The following is an 18051-nucleotide window of genomic DNA, read 5'->3' as shown; positions in this document are numbered from 1 at the left end:
ACTTCATAATAACTATAAATAAAAGATTTTTCTCTGTAATAAATATGTTTTGTTTTTTTCCTGCAAAAATTTACTTTAATAACAGGATACATTTTTTTGTAAGATGTTTAAGATTAAATATAAATAGTGATGTTGATCTAAGACCTTAGTAAGATATAAACAGGAAGCAATGGTGTGAGATCCCTGAAGAAGCGTTAAGTGTGTAATAATTATTACAGATGAATCAGAGCAGGTGCAAACATTGAGTTTAGATTTGTCTGATTTTAATGAAAGTCACGTTTCACATTTTTCACTTTTCCTTCATTATCTCTATAAACTATATAAATAATTTGAAGCAGTTTTAGAGAAAGGTTATGGACAGATCCTGGATTTGTTTAAAGAAAAAGACGAATGTTGAGCTCCAGCAGATGGTCCGAGTTATATTTTTCTCCGCTCTGAGATGGACTGTGATTGTCACTGTGCCAGAAACTGGCCTGATGAATATTACTGTTTCTATTAGTTTTAAAGATGTAAGTTTTTAACTGTTTAGATGTAAGTAATTTAATGCAGCGCCATGATGAAGCTGTCTGACTGATCTTATCTGGCACTGCTGGAGGATAAGCTCTTATTGTGTGTGTGTGTGTGTGTGTGTGTGTGGTGTAGAACATGCTGGTGGAGAAGGTGGAACAGATGATGGAGTGGAGTTCTCGTCGCTCGGTGATCAGGATGAACGGAGAAAAGTTTCGACGATTCGTGAAAGCGCCACCGAGGAACTACTCCGTCATCGTCATGTTCACGGCACTGCAGCCTCAGAGACAGTGCTCTGTCTGCAGGTACACACACAAACACACACTCCCTCTCTCTCTCTCTCTGAGACAGTGCACCATCAGCAGGTACACACTGTAACAGATCTGACACATGAAGAAAAAAAACACACGGGAACCAGATTTCACAGTCGCAAAAATGGGCTTCTATCATAAACACTTTTAATCAGGTTATAAGACTGCAGTCTTTGTAAAGTTACGCTCTGTATAAGCAGTATGGCTCTTGGGGCGTCTCGGTCTCTTGGAGTCATCTATATCCGTGGGATGAGGCTCAGTAGACGAGGTGTCATTGGCAGCGCAGTGCACGGAACTGATGAGACAAGCGCCGCTGAGCCAGTGGCACGATGCAGGCAGAGACAGCAGAGTATGTGCGAGAGCTGGAGGTGGGCAACTTCCTTCTTGGCGAGTTGCACTCGGACGTAGTCGAGTCTGCAAAGACAGGAGAAACATGTGACAGATATTCTCTACTCACCGGGTTAAACCAAAGAAGCCCCTTTATGAGCTGCGCAGGGGGTAAAGTTGGCGTCTCCTGATGGTACCTCCAGCCCAGGTGAGTTTGGCTGGCCCGATTCCTTGTTAAGCATGTGGTGTTGTTGGCGCACCTTACATCACATGCGCAATTTGAGAGTGCGAGCAGCGCCTGGACTGAGTAGCCCACCATCACATCCTCAGCTTCAAGCTCACACCTCCTGGTGAGTACAGGGCATGTCATCGCGAGAGGATATCTCCACTTGTCACATCCGCTTACCGTGGTTCACCCTTTTCCATGTGGTCCAGATGATCATCCTGTTACGACATCACCATCATCCAAGTACGTAGTGGCATAGGGGTGGTAGTTTTTAGGACGGTGTCATCAGTCGCTGGAAAAAAGCTAAGGCACCATGGAGTCCAGAGGGCAAGACCCGATACTATTAGTGGCCATGGTCAGTTAAAAAGGCTGTCTTGGCTTTGGCCTCCGAGGTAAGGGCTATTTGCCAATTGCCCATTGTCACAAGATCGTCTACACGCGGAAGTGTGTACACACTGAAGGTGGATATTGCGTTTAACTGCTGGAAGTTGTTACGTAGTCTTATTGACTCATGGGGCTTGACCAAGGGTTAGTCAACTCCTCAAAGATGCCATTCTGTCCCCCTCAGCATTAATGGCATGAGAGCTGGCTTTCAGGGCTCTGTAGCCGCGTTGGTGAATCACTGCTTTGATGTCATGGCGCACAAGGTGAGTAAGCCCCAGTTCGGTGAAGAACACATCTATAAACTGGCACACCAATTCACTGAGCTCTTGGTTCTGAGTTGGCGTCAGATTCTCTCCATGCTAAACAAGGTTGCAGCTTTGTTCTGTAGCAGAAAGAGAGACGAGATCTGAAGTGTAAGGTATGGGTCCACCATTTTAGTAAGTTAATATGATACAGCTCAGTGCATTTGCACATACCCAGCTGTTGCAGTCGATAGTTCGCTGGCCAATTTCCATGACAGTGTAGGGTTCTTGCCAGTGCTCCAGGAACTTGAAGTGGCACTTGGGAAAAGCAGTAGCACATGGTTTCCCACCTAGTACTCACGCCGTTGTACTAGGTTAGGGTTAGGATTTGCTTTAGGAGTCCCACTCTGCTGTCCCACTCTGCTGAAAAGCTGGACCAGTTTTCTCGCAGGCGGAGGTGACGTGGTCAACGATGACAAGCTCTTTTGCCGATTTGGTCCGTCCATTTCCTTTCGAAAGGAGCGCTGATAATTGGCCATTGCGGAGCCGAGTGGCATCAAGCGCGCCAGGTGCCAAACAGTATCTACTTTGGCCTATAAGACCACCAAAAGATCAACGTCAGCTCCTCTACATTTAGACTCTACAAATTATTTCTTACAAATATGTATGAGGCTGGCTGGCTGTGAGGCCACTCTGGGCTTCATCCCATTTTGTTGTTACTTTCTGCACAGCAGTTCTTTAGTCTCGGATCATCGTGTTTTAGCTGGACGAAACTGTGGTCCTGTTTGACCTGAGATGGTGTGACATATGGGGTGGAGGGATCATTAGCCTCACCTTAACTTTCAGTGTCAACACTATTAGAATAAAATTGTACCAACCACGCCGCCTTTGTCTCTACTGCTTTTCTCAATTGCAAGTGATGATCACTGCTCTTTTCTGGTGGTGCTTTTTCTCCAGTTTCAAGCTTAAGCCAGCGCAGTCGCGACCTAGGTGCTCTTCGTTCGTCTTCGGCCTCCAGCCGATCGGCATAAACACAGGTAACAGACGCAATGTTGGATGGGGATTTTTGGCACCACTGTGGAGTGGCGTGCAAATGTTACCTCACTTCTAGTGTTAAGCAGTGTGGGGAGCGGTTCCCCGTTAACCTTCACCCAGCGTGTGGGAGGTTGGGCTGGTTCTTCAGTGTACTTATGGCTGGCGAGGAAGCCTCTGACTGGCGCTCTTTCTGGCTCTGACAGCATTGACTTGTCTCGCAGGGATTCCAGACTTTTTGGAATGAGGAGTATTGGTATATATTTTTCTGGTGGCTTTTGTCCAATAAAAGTGTGTTTAATGTGCATTTCAGCACACTCACCATGTTTCGCATGTTTTCTGGCTGTCTCATGCCTATGTTTTTTTGCTCCTCTTTTGGAAGGGAATAGAGCACACAATTCCTCACCACACGTTCCGCCACCTCATATGGCATGAAAGACTTCTGCTGGAGCCACCTGCCTACAGTGGGCCAGGATCTTAGCATTATGCAGCTTGAAGTTATCTGCATCCTCGTCTGATAGCGAACCATAGGCATGTTGCGCCTTACCTGACAACAACGGTATGAGAATGCCGCTCCACCCTTGGCGAGGCCACCCAATCTTTCGTTTTTTTTTAAAGGTGTGCAGGAACGCTTCAATGTCATCATGTGGCATGAGCTTAGTGAACAGGTGTGAACAGGTGGGGTCAGGGAGAGCCATCTCATGTGCTGGGCAGTGTTGTAGATGGGGTGTTGTAGATGGGAAAGCTCTGCTGTGATCGCCTGCAGTCTTTACAAGAGCTGCTCAAGAAGCGATTGTTGGTGGATGCTTGTTGCAAGCACGTGTCTCAAGTATTCCTTGAGCGACCGTTGTGGGCCCAGTTTAGTTTCATGTGTCTGCAATCTCCACCAGTGTAATGGGTCTGATACATGGAAAGAACACACAGGAACTAGATGTCACATTCGCAAAAACTAGCTTCTTCAATAAGCAGGTAAGACAAGTGGTGCTGAGCAGGTGGCACGATGCAGGCAGAGGGAGCAAGAGGCAGGCAGCTTTCTTCCTGGTGAGTTGTACTCGGATGTAGTTGAGTCCTTGGAGACAGGACAAAAGGGAAAATATGGACAGATATTCTTCACTCACTGGGTGGAAGCGAAGAGGCCCTTTTCCAAGCTGCCTGGAGGGTGAAGTTGGCATTTTTTGATGAATCTCCAGGCCAGGTGAGTTTGGTTAATCCCCCTCCCTTAAGCATCAGCGTCGTTGGTGCACCTTACGTAGCATATGCGATAAAGAGTCACACTCTTGTACACATACACACACACAGACACACACACACACACACACACAGACTCTCACACATATTTAGAGACACTGCTCCATCTGCAGGAACACACACACACACATTATAGATGTTATTATATCCTAATATGGATGTGTTATTGATGTTAATATGGGTATTATCGTAAAGGTGTTCATATTCTTGCACTGTGCAGGGAAATAAAAGTTTACAATGAGTGTTTGTGTGTGTGTCAGGTGTTGATGTTGTAACAAACAGAAGGTTGTTTCCCTCCCTCATGGATGGACAGATAATTCAAGGTCCCCCCTCCCTGTCTCCCCTCTCTCTTTCACTCTCTTTCATTTCATCCCTCTCTCGCTCCCTCCTCCCCTCTCTCTTTATCTCTCTCTCTTTATCTCTCTCTCTCTCAGGCAGGCGAATGAGGAGTATCAGGTTTTAGCGAACTCATGGCGTTACTCGTCCGCTTTCTCCAACAGACTTTTCTTTACTGTTGTCGACTATGACGAAGGCGCTGACGTCTTTCAGCAGGTAAACGCACCTGACCTACACACCCACATTGCCTAAACACCTTCCGTACACACCTGCTCCATACACCTACATATAAACCTACTGTACATATACACACCTTCCCTACACACCTTGCATTCACACGCTATCCTGTCTTAAATTTTATTTCTGATATTCGTTTTCCTTTTTTTTAATTTAAAGTAGTCAGTCAATGAATGTATAATTTTTGATGTTTTAAATAAAAGGCCTCTCTCCTCTCTCTCTCGCCCTTTCCCCTCTCTCCCCCTCTTTCTCTGTAGTTGAATATGAACTCCGCTCCAACATTTATGCACTTCCCGGCTAAAGGGAAGCCAAGGCGGGCCGACACATTTGACCTGCAGCGGATCGGCTTTGCTTCTGAGCAGCTGGCGAAGTGGATCCATGACCGCACTGATGTGCAGGTAACACACACACACACACGCACACATACATATATATATACACACAGACTATCAATGGATTTAAGCAACCTAAAAAGAAACAGGTAGCATAAAAATACAGATGTAAAAGTACATCTAATGGTGGAATAAAAGAACCAAAGGATGAGAGGGAGAGCAGTGATGGGAGACAATGGAAAACAGATGAATAAGAAAAGAAGTTAAATGTAGAGGTTAAGTAGAGAGAGAGACAGTGATGCAGGGATGAAGGGATGAGTGGAACTCAGTGCCACTCCTTTATGAAAAGCAGGAGTGGATTTCCAGAGTTATTTTTCTCTAATGATTCTACCTTCTCTTTAATCTTAATTCAATCAAGCACACACAAACACACAGACACCTACCTAACAGCACAGTGATTTGATTTGCACTGATGCAGAAAAGTGGAGTTAACGATGACTAAATGTTGTCACTAACGCTGATGTTTATTTTAAAAGCTGAATTACAGGTGCGGTTAAAAGTGTAGCTTCTAAGTCTTAGAGGACGACAAGAAATCCATCAGCACTTATTACCAAGAAAACAACTTTAAATTTGAAGGAATTCCTGAGATATGACCTCACTTCCTGTTTTCAGTGGCCTCTTGTTGGCTAAGATTGGGTTGCATGGCTTATCATATGCACCTTGTTTCATTTCAGTACTTCACATTGGTGTCATGAATAATATATCCGGCATAATCAGAAAAATCTGTCTTGGCTTCACAATGCTGTTATTCGAATTTAATGAGGATTTTAAGAAGTTAATTTTATGCATCAAAAGAGTGCAAAGTCTAAACAGTGTTACTTACTTTATGGCTGCCTTTGAAGCATATATATCTAGCAGGTCTGTAGATTACTGACTGGGTGCTGTAGTACCTGTCTGTGGTGCTGAAAAGGAGAAGAGCACTGTAGTACCTGTCTCTGGTGCTGAAAAGGAGAAGAGCACTGTAGTACCCATCTGTGGTGCTGTGTAGTACCTGTCTGTGGTGCTGAAAAGGGTTCTGTAGTACCTGTCCATGGTGCTGAAAAGGGTTCCGCAGCACCTGTCCGTGGTGCTGAAAAGCAAAAGAGCGCAGTAGTACCTGTCCGTGGTGCTGAAAAGCAAAAGAGTACAGTAGTAGCTGTCTGTGGTGCTGAAAAGCAAAAGAGTGCTGTTGTACCCGTCCGTGGTGCTGAAAAGGAGAAGAGCGCTGTAGTACTTGTCCAGAATGGTGAATCACTGGTCAGCATTTGATGTTTTTTGAGGAACACTGAACTGGAAAAGACAGAAAGTTGAGGAAAAGTGAGATCTATATGTAGAGGTGTTGCAACTTACACGACTCTTACCAAAGACACAAAGTCATACTAAGAGGAGCGTGTAGTGAAATTACCAAAATAGTTCATCAGCTCTTATTCATGAAGTTATTATGATGTTATAGGAGTCAGGAGTTTAATAAAACAGGGATTTAATGCAAACCATAGTAAATTTGTTTGCAGTGTTATTTTAATGATTTGGGATTTGTTATTTAAATAACTGAAATGTAAATCACAGAATTTTTTTTATTGATTTAACACTGTGTGTGTGTGCTGGTTTATATTACTTTACTCCTGCTCATGCTAATGTCATTAAAATGGATCATTACATTCACTTTACAAGTCTACAGCAACCCAGATACCACATAAAGACATTTTTTTTTGACATTTGTTTTTTTGCCTGAGCAGCCGTGACTGTTACAGAATGTTTGTCAGTGAGATTTTATAAAGCTCCAATCACTGTTTTTAGCTTTTAGTTTTTGAAATGTATCATTTAGTAGCAGAACCAACACCCATACACTCTAAATCCCTTTTTCAAAAAACATAAACACACACATGCTAAACCCCGTGTTGAGGATAAAGCCCTGAAATGCTTAAACAGCTAAGCGGCCTGATTGACTGTGAGGTAGCCATGCCTCCTTTTTTTGGAAATTTGTAATTGGTTGGAATATGTTGAACATCTGACTCTTGTTATTAGCATCCCACATGTGTTTTTGTGGCCTCCAGCCACGTTTCCATACTTGGCATCTTGGGACGGGTGTTGACTTTATTACTGTAATCAGCCGCGATCACTGCGTCTTCATGTGTTAGAGCTGGAAATGGACTTATCGAGGCAATCATTTTAAGCTTAATGAACTCTTCAGCCACAGCTGTATGTGCTCGTGTTTGTGTGTGTGTCAAAGAAAGAAAAGAGCTGTTTATGAAAGAAAGTAATTTGTTCTGTTTTGTTCAGAAATGTTTCATTGATTTAAAGAAAATCAAGAAAGTTGAGGAGATTGAGTTTGGAGAGTTTAGTGAGAGCAACTGCAGAGAAAGAAGACAAAACAATATTTAAAAAAAAAAAAATTCTTTGTTTTAAAATCTACACTTATCATGAACTCCAGTTGAGGTTATGAACTTTCACTCAAAGTTGTAAATATCCTCGTGTTTTGTGTTGCATATACAGTATAGCACCCGATGTTGCATTAGCGGTTTATTTCTTTTCCTTCCTCCCACAGATCCGTGTGTTCAGGCCACCGAATTACTCGGGAACCATCGCCCTGGCCCTGCTGGTGTCTCTAGTCGGAGGTCTTCTCTACCTGCGCAGGAACAACCTGGAGTTCGTCTACAACAAAACAGGCTGGGCGATGGCTGCTCTGGTAAGCAGCAGAAACACACTGAACGCTGTGTACTGAAATATTCCGCAGTCCTGCTGCTTCATCTCGTCGGTGTTGTGTTCTCATTATCATTCCTGGCAGTTGGTTTTGTCTCACACGGATTCATGCTGTTTGAGTAAAACAATCACAGACGCCGTGGCGTGATGACGGAGAGTCGCTGTAACTGCACAGGAGGTGACTACGCCTTTACAGCGACACATCTCCAAGTGGTTTATTCCTCTTACACTACAGAGTCGTGCACTGTGTTTATTAAAGGGCACATGTTTTATTGGTTCTTTAACAAGTTGCAAAGCTCCTCCAAAGTCTGTGTGTGTCAATGCTTCAGCTGAAATACTTCCTCAGATAATATGTTTTTAATACTGTCTTTATTTCATTCCTCTTTATTATCGTTGTCTTTCTCATATGAGGTCACATTAGAAAGTAATATAATCGAACTGCTAAAGTTCTGGTAAACACAAAGGTTAAAAAAGCAACAAAATGGAATTTTTTTATTTTATTTACACACACAAACACACTGAAGACACATCTAAATGTCTAAATGTGACAACAAGTGAACGTTTCATATTATATGACATCAATGGTACAGTTACAGCCGCTAAGTCGTTCATTCCTTCACCACTCTGTCTTTTTTTTCTCTCTAGAATATAAAATAGTTTTTATTCAGTCACCTTTTTCCTGGCTTTGTTTACTCCAAAAAGGCAGAAATGAGTAAAATGGAAGAAACATTTTACCTTTTTTTTTTTTTTTGACTGGAAATCTTTCAGCGACATTAGCAAGCAGGGGATACAACTTCCTGAGTGCTATTCACAATCCCGCGATTGTTCTCTGGAAGCGCGCAGGCTATTAATTCGACTTAGCAATCGGAAAGGTCAATTCGACATCAGCGAGGCTGCGTTTAGAGATTTCGCAACAGCAGCTAGAAATGCCCTGGAACAGACAGAGGGTCTGGCGCACGCTTTAAGTAATCATTAAAGATGCCGGAACCGAGCTGGAAGTTTTGCTTAGAGGGAGTTAATCAATGTCCTTAAAAGCAGCGACGCTACATTTCAGCGTGCAGCGAGGCCATATCGACGAGCGCCGAGCTAACAAAAACGTGGCACAGGTTAAGGATTCGGGAGCATGCGCGGATCTTAATGCAGCCAACATTGTCATAACAAACGACTCTGTAGCTGCACGCTATTGATGTTTATTCCAGGGAAGAAGGAAAAAAAAAAAAAAAGAAGCAGGAGCTCGACCTTCTGCACTGCAAAGGCTGAAGTTTGTTATTCAGCATATTGATTCCAGGACGAAGCTCGGCTGTGGATCCTACTGCCTGAGAGGATCACATCGATCTCGCTTTCTTCTCATTTCTCACACCATCACCGTCTCTGTCTCCAGCAGAGCCGAAAAAGCCTGAGTCGACTTCCTGAAGCTGTTCATTAAAAAATAATATGTTTGTGTCAAACCGGGTTTCAGGACACGAGTAGCTTTCGTTATTCTTTTCATCTTTATATAAACTTTTCACCAGTGTGTTCCACTTTGCATTATGGGTAATGTTGAAGATTTAGGCTTGTAAGCAAAGAAGAAACCTGTGTGTGTGTGTGTGTGTGTGTGTGTGTATGTGTGTGTGGTGCTGTTAGAGGAAAATAATCGATGATGGAGTGGTGTGAGTAAGTAGTTTTTTTCCCTTGTTACAAAGCACTGACACTGGAGACTCCTTCCATAAACGTACGTACGTACGTACGTAATTGTGCCACCTGCTGGAATGCAAGTGAGACATGGAGCTCTTTTTGTAGATACCCCACAATGTTTAAACTGGCCATGGCCTTAACACGATTACAACACCTACGGAAGTTCTGTTATGGGAAAATAATTAACGCAATAGTAACTTCACCTCATCCCAGTTTCCTGTTGTAGGATACCTTATTGCGCCATTATTTTAATATATGTTGTCATAAATGTTTATTTCTTATTTAATACTATGTTTAAATGTTAATGTGTCAAAGAAAGTGGGCGTACTGGTACTCTTTGTTCCGCTACAAAGTACTAGACCTTAGAGGCCTTTTCCACATTCCTGAATTGTTCTGGAGAGTGTGCTGGAATTGCCTCAAATTAAATTTCTTGACCATCGCTCTACCCTGAAACCTTATGAGTGATAATCTCCAACAACCTGCTACGCCCTAGCTGCGAAAAACAGTTCAAACATTCTTATGAATCAATCACGGACCGTCTACACACTATTAAGATTTACCTATGGAGTGTCTACAACATCTTACGGTTAAGCTATGAATGGTCAAGAACTCCTACAATCCTCATGGATGTCTATAAAAACTAACTCAGAGAGTTTTGCCTTCCTGTCTTGTTTGCTCACCTGCTAACAACAACCTGGATCCCCTGTTTTGGAGGAATTCTTACTAACATTTAAATCCAGATTTAGCAACAAACAACCATTTAGCGAACAGCCTAGTCGAGCTGAATCTCAGATTGATTTGCTCCATCATACATCGTGAGGGTGCATGTAGCGTTTTATAGCTGGCTCTTAGGAAAACCGTGGAAATTCTTGTTGAAGTTGAAATTTGAACAGGAAATGAAAGCTAATAATATGAATTCTGGGTTTTTTTCAATCTACCATCTTACTTCTAGGTATAGCAAAGGGTTACCCAGATGATCTTTCTAGAAATCCCCCCTATAATCTCGAGTTCACCAAATTAGAGAATGTTTGCATTTTTCAGTTTTTTTTTTTTTTTTTGTGGAACACAACACAATAAAAATAATAAATGTTTATTATGCCAGCAGAAAAATGGTACTAAACATCAACTTAATGGCCATGTCAGCATCCAGTCATAGCTTTAAAATCACTGAGATATTGTATAATTTTAACATAAGAAATGTATCAGTACAGCTTTAAAGGTGCGCATAACCTCTCTAAGGAAATGATGGATAAAGATGCAAATGACAGACAAACCCCCCAACTCCGATGTACCACGGCATCGACAAGTCAAGTGCATTTTTATACATTTCATGTATTTTCTTTTTTTGCTCTCTTCTTTCTTCTCCTCTAGTGTGTGGTGTTTGCCATGACCTCTGGTCAGATGTGGAATCACATCCGAGGTCCTCCGTACGCCCACAAAAACCCCCAGAATGGCCAAGTGGTGAGTTTCATAGCTGTTTTTTTTTTTTTTTATTCCACGTGTCTCTTTTTCTCTGTTAATCCGTCAGACACACATCGGAGCTCTGACACAAACAGCACCTGCACTTTAGATTCCACAAACACAGTTTTATCGTTCCAACCTCCACAAATACCTCAGTTAAACATTTCTTTGTTTGGTGCTTAGTTAGCATGCGAACATTTGCACTGCAGTCAAGGTTATTTTTTAATTAGGAAATCTATCATCTGAAATGTTTAAGGAACAATGAATTTCACTTTTTTATAATAATCTCCGAGCAGAGTTGATCGGATAATAAAAAGAAGGCTCGGTAGCTTCTGAAGAATGCCGGTCATGCTAGGTTTAAAGCTCTTATAATTTATATAAGGAATAAGATTGATTGGAATAATTAGCAATGAGCTCCTGAGAAACTTGGGCTGGATCTAAACAGATCATAATAGCTTTTAGGATCTTCACACGAAGTTTAATAAACATGAGAACAGGCCTGAGGAACCCTAGGTGGTTTGTTCCTCAGTATATTGGAATAAATATCAGAATGGTTCTGAAGTGCTGTGGTGGATTGTAAGATCTTTTGATGGATCATGCATGCCTACAGATGGGGATTGAAATAAATGCGGAGATGAGAATGAGGAGTTTGGTCTGTTTTTGAAGGATCCTTCTGGATGGATCTGAGGAACTGGATTTGAGTAAATACCTGAACAAATCTGGGGAGTTTTGGGTGGATCAGAAAATGTCTTTGAATGGATTTCATGCACTTTGTGTCCAAAGCTCCTGAACCTCACACAAAGGATCTGAGGACATTGAGATGTTTCTCCAGCATGGTGGACAGATCTGAATGGTTTTGAATAAAGACATGAGTTGATCTGAGGAAACCTGAATGGGTATGGAGATCCATGCATGGAGCCAAGAAGCTTTAAATGGATTCAAAGAGCTCAAAAAGATGAGATGAATCTGAAGATCATTAAGGAGGACTTCCAAGAATAGTCCAATATTGAATTGAAGAAATGGAGAGTGTTTGCTCCTATATGGGTTTAGTTGGAGGTAAAGTGCGAACCCTGCAGCTCTGGAGAACTTTTCAATGGCACTGCTTGTAAAAAAAAAAAAAAAAAAGAAAGAAAACGAAACAAGCGCACGACAGAAAACAAACGTTTATGTCATGCAAAACTGCCAGCGCATAGAATCGTGTAAATATTGAACAACACTTTAAGCGTTTGTCAGCAGTGTCAAAGTTTAACAGCATATGCATTTGCAAAGTCTCTCTCACACACACACACACACACACACACACACACACACATAGACACACTCACAAATGCGATAACTCCCGTTCTCATTGCTTTGTCCTTGTCCCAGAGGATTTTGTGTGTCAGCGATCCGGTCAATAAAACAATTGAATCTGGGTCTTTTAATTAATACACTATAAATAAAGGGATAAAAAGCTTCCAGACTGTAATCCTTCTCTTACCACGAGTTTCCCTTGTACTGAGACTCTTACTGGAACGCCCGTGACATTTATTGTCCGCAATTTAGGAACGGCAATGGAATTCACGCCGGTGTCAGGAAATTAAACCGTAGCTACAAAGTCGTAGGACGAAGATTAAATTAGGGGTGTGTTAAAACCTCACGAGAGCTTTTAGCACAGCCGCATTTGCATCTCGATCGATACTGGCACACTCAGCGTGCTCTTCTTTCATTTCCTGGGAGATTCATAATTTTAAAACCACGGAAGTTGTGTTTAAGACACGCTTTACCAAGGTTTCAATATCTTTTAATAGCAATAAAGCACATTTTATTAGTTAAAATATTTTATATATATTTGTTTGTTAATGTTATGTAAAACTTGCGTAACTCGGCTAATCTTGTCTCAAAAAATATAACCTGGAAAGATTGTAGCTCGAAAACTGTAGCTAGCTAGCTAATTTAAGTAAGTAGCAAAATGATTGGCATGGTGGTGGTGAATGCTAACAGGATTAGCATTATCTAGCAAAATTAAATAAAGAAACTAAATTTGCCAAGACTTAATTTGGCATGAAAGTATCAGTGGTTAAACATGCTGCTGCTGCTGCCCCCAAAAGTCTCATCACGGTATTACATCCTACCCAGACCTGTGCATGGTTACGCCAAAAGAGGTTTCTTTTGTTGGCGAAGTAAACAATGCATGTTATAGAAAGATTGTGTATAGAAACTGTGTTGAGTATAAACAGTGTGTAAAGATTGAACAGTGAAACAACCCTGAGGCCTGGTTGAAAGAGATCTTTAGTGTACCCATGTAGAACCATTCGCAGAATTCACTTCACCCCTTAAGCTGCTGCTTTTATCGGTTAGGCGATTAAAAACCACTCAGCGTTACAGCGGTTTTCATAAAAGTTAACTTCTCTGGGAAAAGCGCCCCTGCTTTCACAAAGGGCAATAAAATGCTCTGGAACAGTCAGGCCATAATGGGAGAGAAATAGGAACGGTTCCAATGACCGAGACCCTAAAAAGTCCAAACGGACCAAGGTGGAACAATTTAACCTTTCCTGGCGCATTACTGATATACAGTTTGTTCTGCTCTGCTGGAAAGGCTGACCTGGTAATCGTTGGATGATTTTGGAGGTCAGCGTGAGTAAACGCTTAGACTTGGCCATCTCCTCTGCTGTCTTTTCACCTGATTTAGGCTCTTCTCTAAGGTGAAATTATCGTATAAAATATAAAAACCAAACCGTGATTTATATTTAAACTTTCTAAATGGAATAATTTTCAGATTACACCAATCAGTCATAATATTAACACATTAATTAATTTAGACGGTCCTGTCCTCGGCTGATGCAGACAGATGTTCTCTGAGGACTCGTGACTGCAGTCACTCGATAGTTCAGGACTGGAGTTTCCTACAGTCTACTTGAGCCTCTAATAATGAACTGGGCTCCATATGAACTTCTCCACATCTCCTGTTATACTGAACTTCCAGCCTCCTAACACACAGTATGAGTGCAGATCAATCCCTGCTATCCGTTATCACCCAGATGAGGATGGGTTCCCTGTTGAGTCTGGTTCCTCTCAAGGTTTCTTCCTATTATGATCTCAGGGAGTTTTTCCTTGCCACTGTCGCCCTCGGCTTGTTCATAAGGGACGATCTGACTATTTTGATTCATACACATTCACATTTCGTACCAACTTAAATAATTCTTTTGATTGTGTAAAAGCTACTTTGCGATAAGAAAATTGTTAAAAGCACTATACAAATAAAATTGAATTGAATTAAATTGAATTAAATTGATGTTGATTATAAATTATACCCCAGTAAACTGGTAACAGGATTACAGGCACCCATGGCTCACTTATGGCCACACGGACCAAAGGCCAGCACATTTGGTCTGATCCCACAGAAACGCCAATGCAGCACAAACTGCTGAAATAAAAAAAAAATTAATGCTGGGTGTGAGAGAAATCACCAGAACACCCAATGCACCATAGCCCACATTGCACAAGGCTCAGGACCGGCCACCAGCCTCTTAGACCCCACCCCCTAACCCACAGCACCTGGAGGATCTGCTGCCAACACCCTGGCACCAGACACCACAGCACACATCCTGAGGTCATGGGGAGCCACACCCCGAGGAGCCAGAGCCACGCCGGTGGCACAAGAGGAACCTGAACAGGTTTTTTTAGGAGGAGTTCTTATTTTTATACGATACCCAATAGAGCTCTTGCTTGTGATGTCAGACCCAGTGTAAAATTAAATCAGTTACCATTTTGGCAGGCGATCTAACATGAGACAGTCTTTGTGCACAGCAAACAGTACATACATACAAGGTCCAGAATATCCTATATTCATGCGTTTGCTGATTTATTCTGAACGCAGGGGTAATATTGGGCTGCGGCTCTCATTATGAGTTCATTAGCATTATTAAGCTTCTCACAGTGTTGAGTTTGCTATATTTTATTGTTAAATTGCTGCTTCCCTACATGTTAAATTGGGTATATTTTTTCTCCCACATTTGTTTGTGGCAGCAGAGGCGTAGGTGAACGTCCCCTGCGGGTAATGTAATTTTTTCCACCTGTGGCTTGTTATCAAGGCTATTTATTGTTTTGTTTTTTTTGTTTGTTTGGATTTTTTTTGGCAGACAGAATTTCCTCATAGCATCCCAAAGTTTGTTTGTTTGTGTGTGTGTGTGTGTGTGTGTGTGTGTGTGTGTGTGTGTGTGTGTGTGATAAATGACTGTGGTTGAAAGCAACTGTGAAATCCATGAGTGCTGAAATAAAAGTCACATCTACCACTTGTGCCCATGCTTCTTCATAATAGAACATCGCAACAATTTTTAATTGTACCGCTTTTATTGTACGTGCTAATGGGCTAAACAAACTGGTGTGAGACGCGCACAGAAACCGCAAAAACAGGTTTGATATCAGAGGGACAGGTAAATAGAAATATAGGGAGAAACATTTATCAAAAAGTAGTTTATATATAAGCTATATTAGCTGAGCTGCGATATATTATAGCTGCAAATTTTACCGTAGTGTAAATCTGCCCTTTGCAGATCAGCTCAAGCTGGTCTAAAGTTTGCTCAACACACCCCATTATCAGGTCACTTATTGTGTCTCATCTTGGCGGTATTATCCATGGCAAGCTTGATGTCCAGAGTAAATGTTTCGATCCTGGATCACATGACAGCAGAATTCTGATGCTCTGGGCATTGTTCTTCTGGCAAACCTCAGGTCCTGAAATTCACACGATGACACGTCCCACCTACCTGAACCTACACCTCTTCATGTGGACGGTGTTTCATGATGGCAGTGGCGTCTTTCATCAGGATGATGCACCCTGACACACTGTACACACTGCTCAGGAACGGTTTGAGGAACTAAGAAAGACTTTTGACAAAGATGCTAACTCCACCTCCAATTTCTCCAGATCTCAATCTAATCGACTGTCTGTGGAATCTGCTGGAAAAACAAGTCAGATCCACAAAGGCCCGACCTGACACACATACACGCACCTTCAGAGGTCTAGTGGACATGTTTTGGAGACACACCATATTTTGCAGGTGGTGTTAATGGTGTACATTTACACCATTTAGTTACATTTACTACGGAAATGTTTTGTTCTTACCAAATATTTCAGATTTGCTTTATGTCTAAGTCTGGTCACAATTAATTTCCAGCAGCCAATGAATAGCAGCTAAAAGGGTCAAAAAACACTATGCTAATAGTGAGGATTTCGGAAAAAAGAAACTTCAATACCTTATTTTTCAGTCAGACTCTAAGCTTCTCCTTGATATTTGGCATTAAATCTGCAGAGTACTGGGACCTGGTGTCTTGTTCTTGTCCCGTCTCATGTATAAATAAAGTTTCGTAAGTGAATTCTAGGTTAGCTCTCTCTGGGTCTGGGGAGGATTTGCTGACTTGTAATTGCTGCTCCGGTGAAACTTTTTTCTCCACTTTTACCCATGTGTCTGTGTGTAGTTTAGCGATGATGGGGCATTGGGGAGTGTCGGGCCATCTGCTTCCAAAAAAAAAAAAAAAGAAAATGCCATCATGGAGCTCTCAGGAACTGCTTCGTACTCCATCTGCACCTTTGTGACTTTTATGGGGGAAATGTGCTGTGAAACATGGTGTGTGCAAACGAGAGCGGAGGTAGGATTAGGAATAACATTCAAGAAACAGTGCAGAATTAGACAGAAATCTAAAACATGTTTAATATTTGAAGTGCAAGATGGTGGTTAGGGTTAGTAAGAGGTGCTGGGTTGACGTGTAAGAGCCGCATATAAGACGAAACCACTCTTTGCATCGGTGGTGAGCAGAAAAGCATCTCAACACTTCTTTGCAAAAGAGCACAATAATCACCACGGTAATGCTATAGACACTACAGTATTCTCCATTTCTGATCTTACCTCTGGATAATAGAGTATAAATCCCTGCATTTGTTGTTTTTTCCTTTATCTGCTACAGTATTCCACATTGTCAACTGCTGACTGACAGAAAGATTGGGAAAGTCGTTCTACAGAGATTTATTAACAAGAGTTCATCACAGGCGTGTGTTTCAAATGCCTGAACAGAAAAAGGGAAAAACAAAAATCACTGAGAACTCTTAAGCACCAGAAAGTTTCCAAAATCACTTTAAATTCCACCATGCAAATATTGTGCGCGTTAACAATGATGAACATTAATCATACCAGCTTAATAACTCGAATTTTTAATTTTTCCACAGGGGCACTTCTTTTTGGAAGTGTAATAAATGCACAAAGATCTACGTCTAGCGCACATCTTCACCTGCTCGTCTTCCTCGGAGAGCAGAGCAAAGTGCGCTCTCGTCTCATCCATTAAATCTGAAACTGTCGAAAGAGAGGGGGGACCACTGCAAACGAGCACCGAGCTCCACAGAATGACAATTAAGATAAACCCGCGAAAGCTAACATGGTAAAAATCGTTAAAAAATGGTCCGCCGTGTCTATTCTGTTGCTTGTGAACAATCAGAGATTGATTTGCCAGTGTGCTTGGGTTGCCATGCCCTTGTTTTCCCTCCTTGTCTGTGAGTCTACCACCTCTCCATACGCTGACATCACAGAGCAGGATGCTGTTATGAATTATTCATCTGCGAGCATTGATCTCAGTGTCATAAACAAACTGCTAACGATGCCGCTGATCCCTAAGCCCAGACACTCGTCTCCGATGCAGCTCAGTTCGCGGATGCGTCCGGTTCGTCCCTGAGCCGATCGAAGACCTTTCCAAATGAACCATGGTCTTTTCAGAAGTGGAGTTGAAGGAAGTGCTGACGGAGGCTAAAGTTTATTTCAAAACTTCATTGCATAAAAACTGTTTACTTCTCAAACTTTAGTCACTTTTTTTCACAAGACGTACAGTACTTCGTGGGGAGAAAAAAAAAACTTCCCCAATCCCAGACTATATTCATTGTCTTGGAAATTCTCCACACCTTTCCTTTTTTTTTTATAATGATCCTGAATTAATGTTCCTCCACAATTTTCTACACTTTATTTCAT

General features: G+C 41.9%; 1 protein-coding gene across 1 annotated transcript in view; it reads left to right on the top strand.

Annotated features, from left to right (window-relative positions):
• tusc3 (tumor suppressor candidate 3) overlaps nt 1-18051 on the top strand; it is a 44429-nt gene that overhangs the window by 12165 nt on the left and 14213 nt on the right. Inside the window, exons 2-6 of the mRNA XM_053480015.1 lie at nt 643-812; nt 4712-4829; nt 5108-5248; nt 7767-7907; nt 10967-11056. Of these exons, the coding sequence (XP_053335990.1) occupies nt 643-812; nt 4712-4829; nt 5108-5248; nt 7767-7907; nt 10967-11056 (660 nt within the window). The remainder of the gene's footprint in view (nt 1-642; nt 813-4711; nt 4830-5107; nt 5249-7766; nt 7908-10966; nt 11057-18051) is intronic.

This window comes from Clarias gariepinus, chromosome 20, assembly GCF_024256425.1.
Source record: "Clarias gariepinus isolate MV-2021 ecotype Netherlands chromosome 20, CGAR_prim_01v2, whole genome shotgun sequence".
In the NCBI taxonomy this organism is placed as follows: domain Eukaryota; kingdom Metazoa; phylum Chordata; class Actinopteri; order Siluriformes; family Clariidae; genus Clarias; species Clarias gariepinus.
This window is presented reverse-complemented; position numbering and strand designations above follow the sequence as displayed.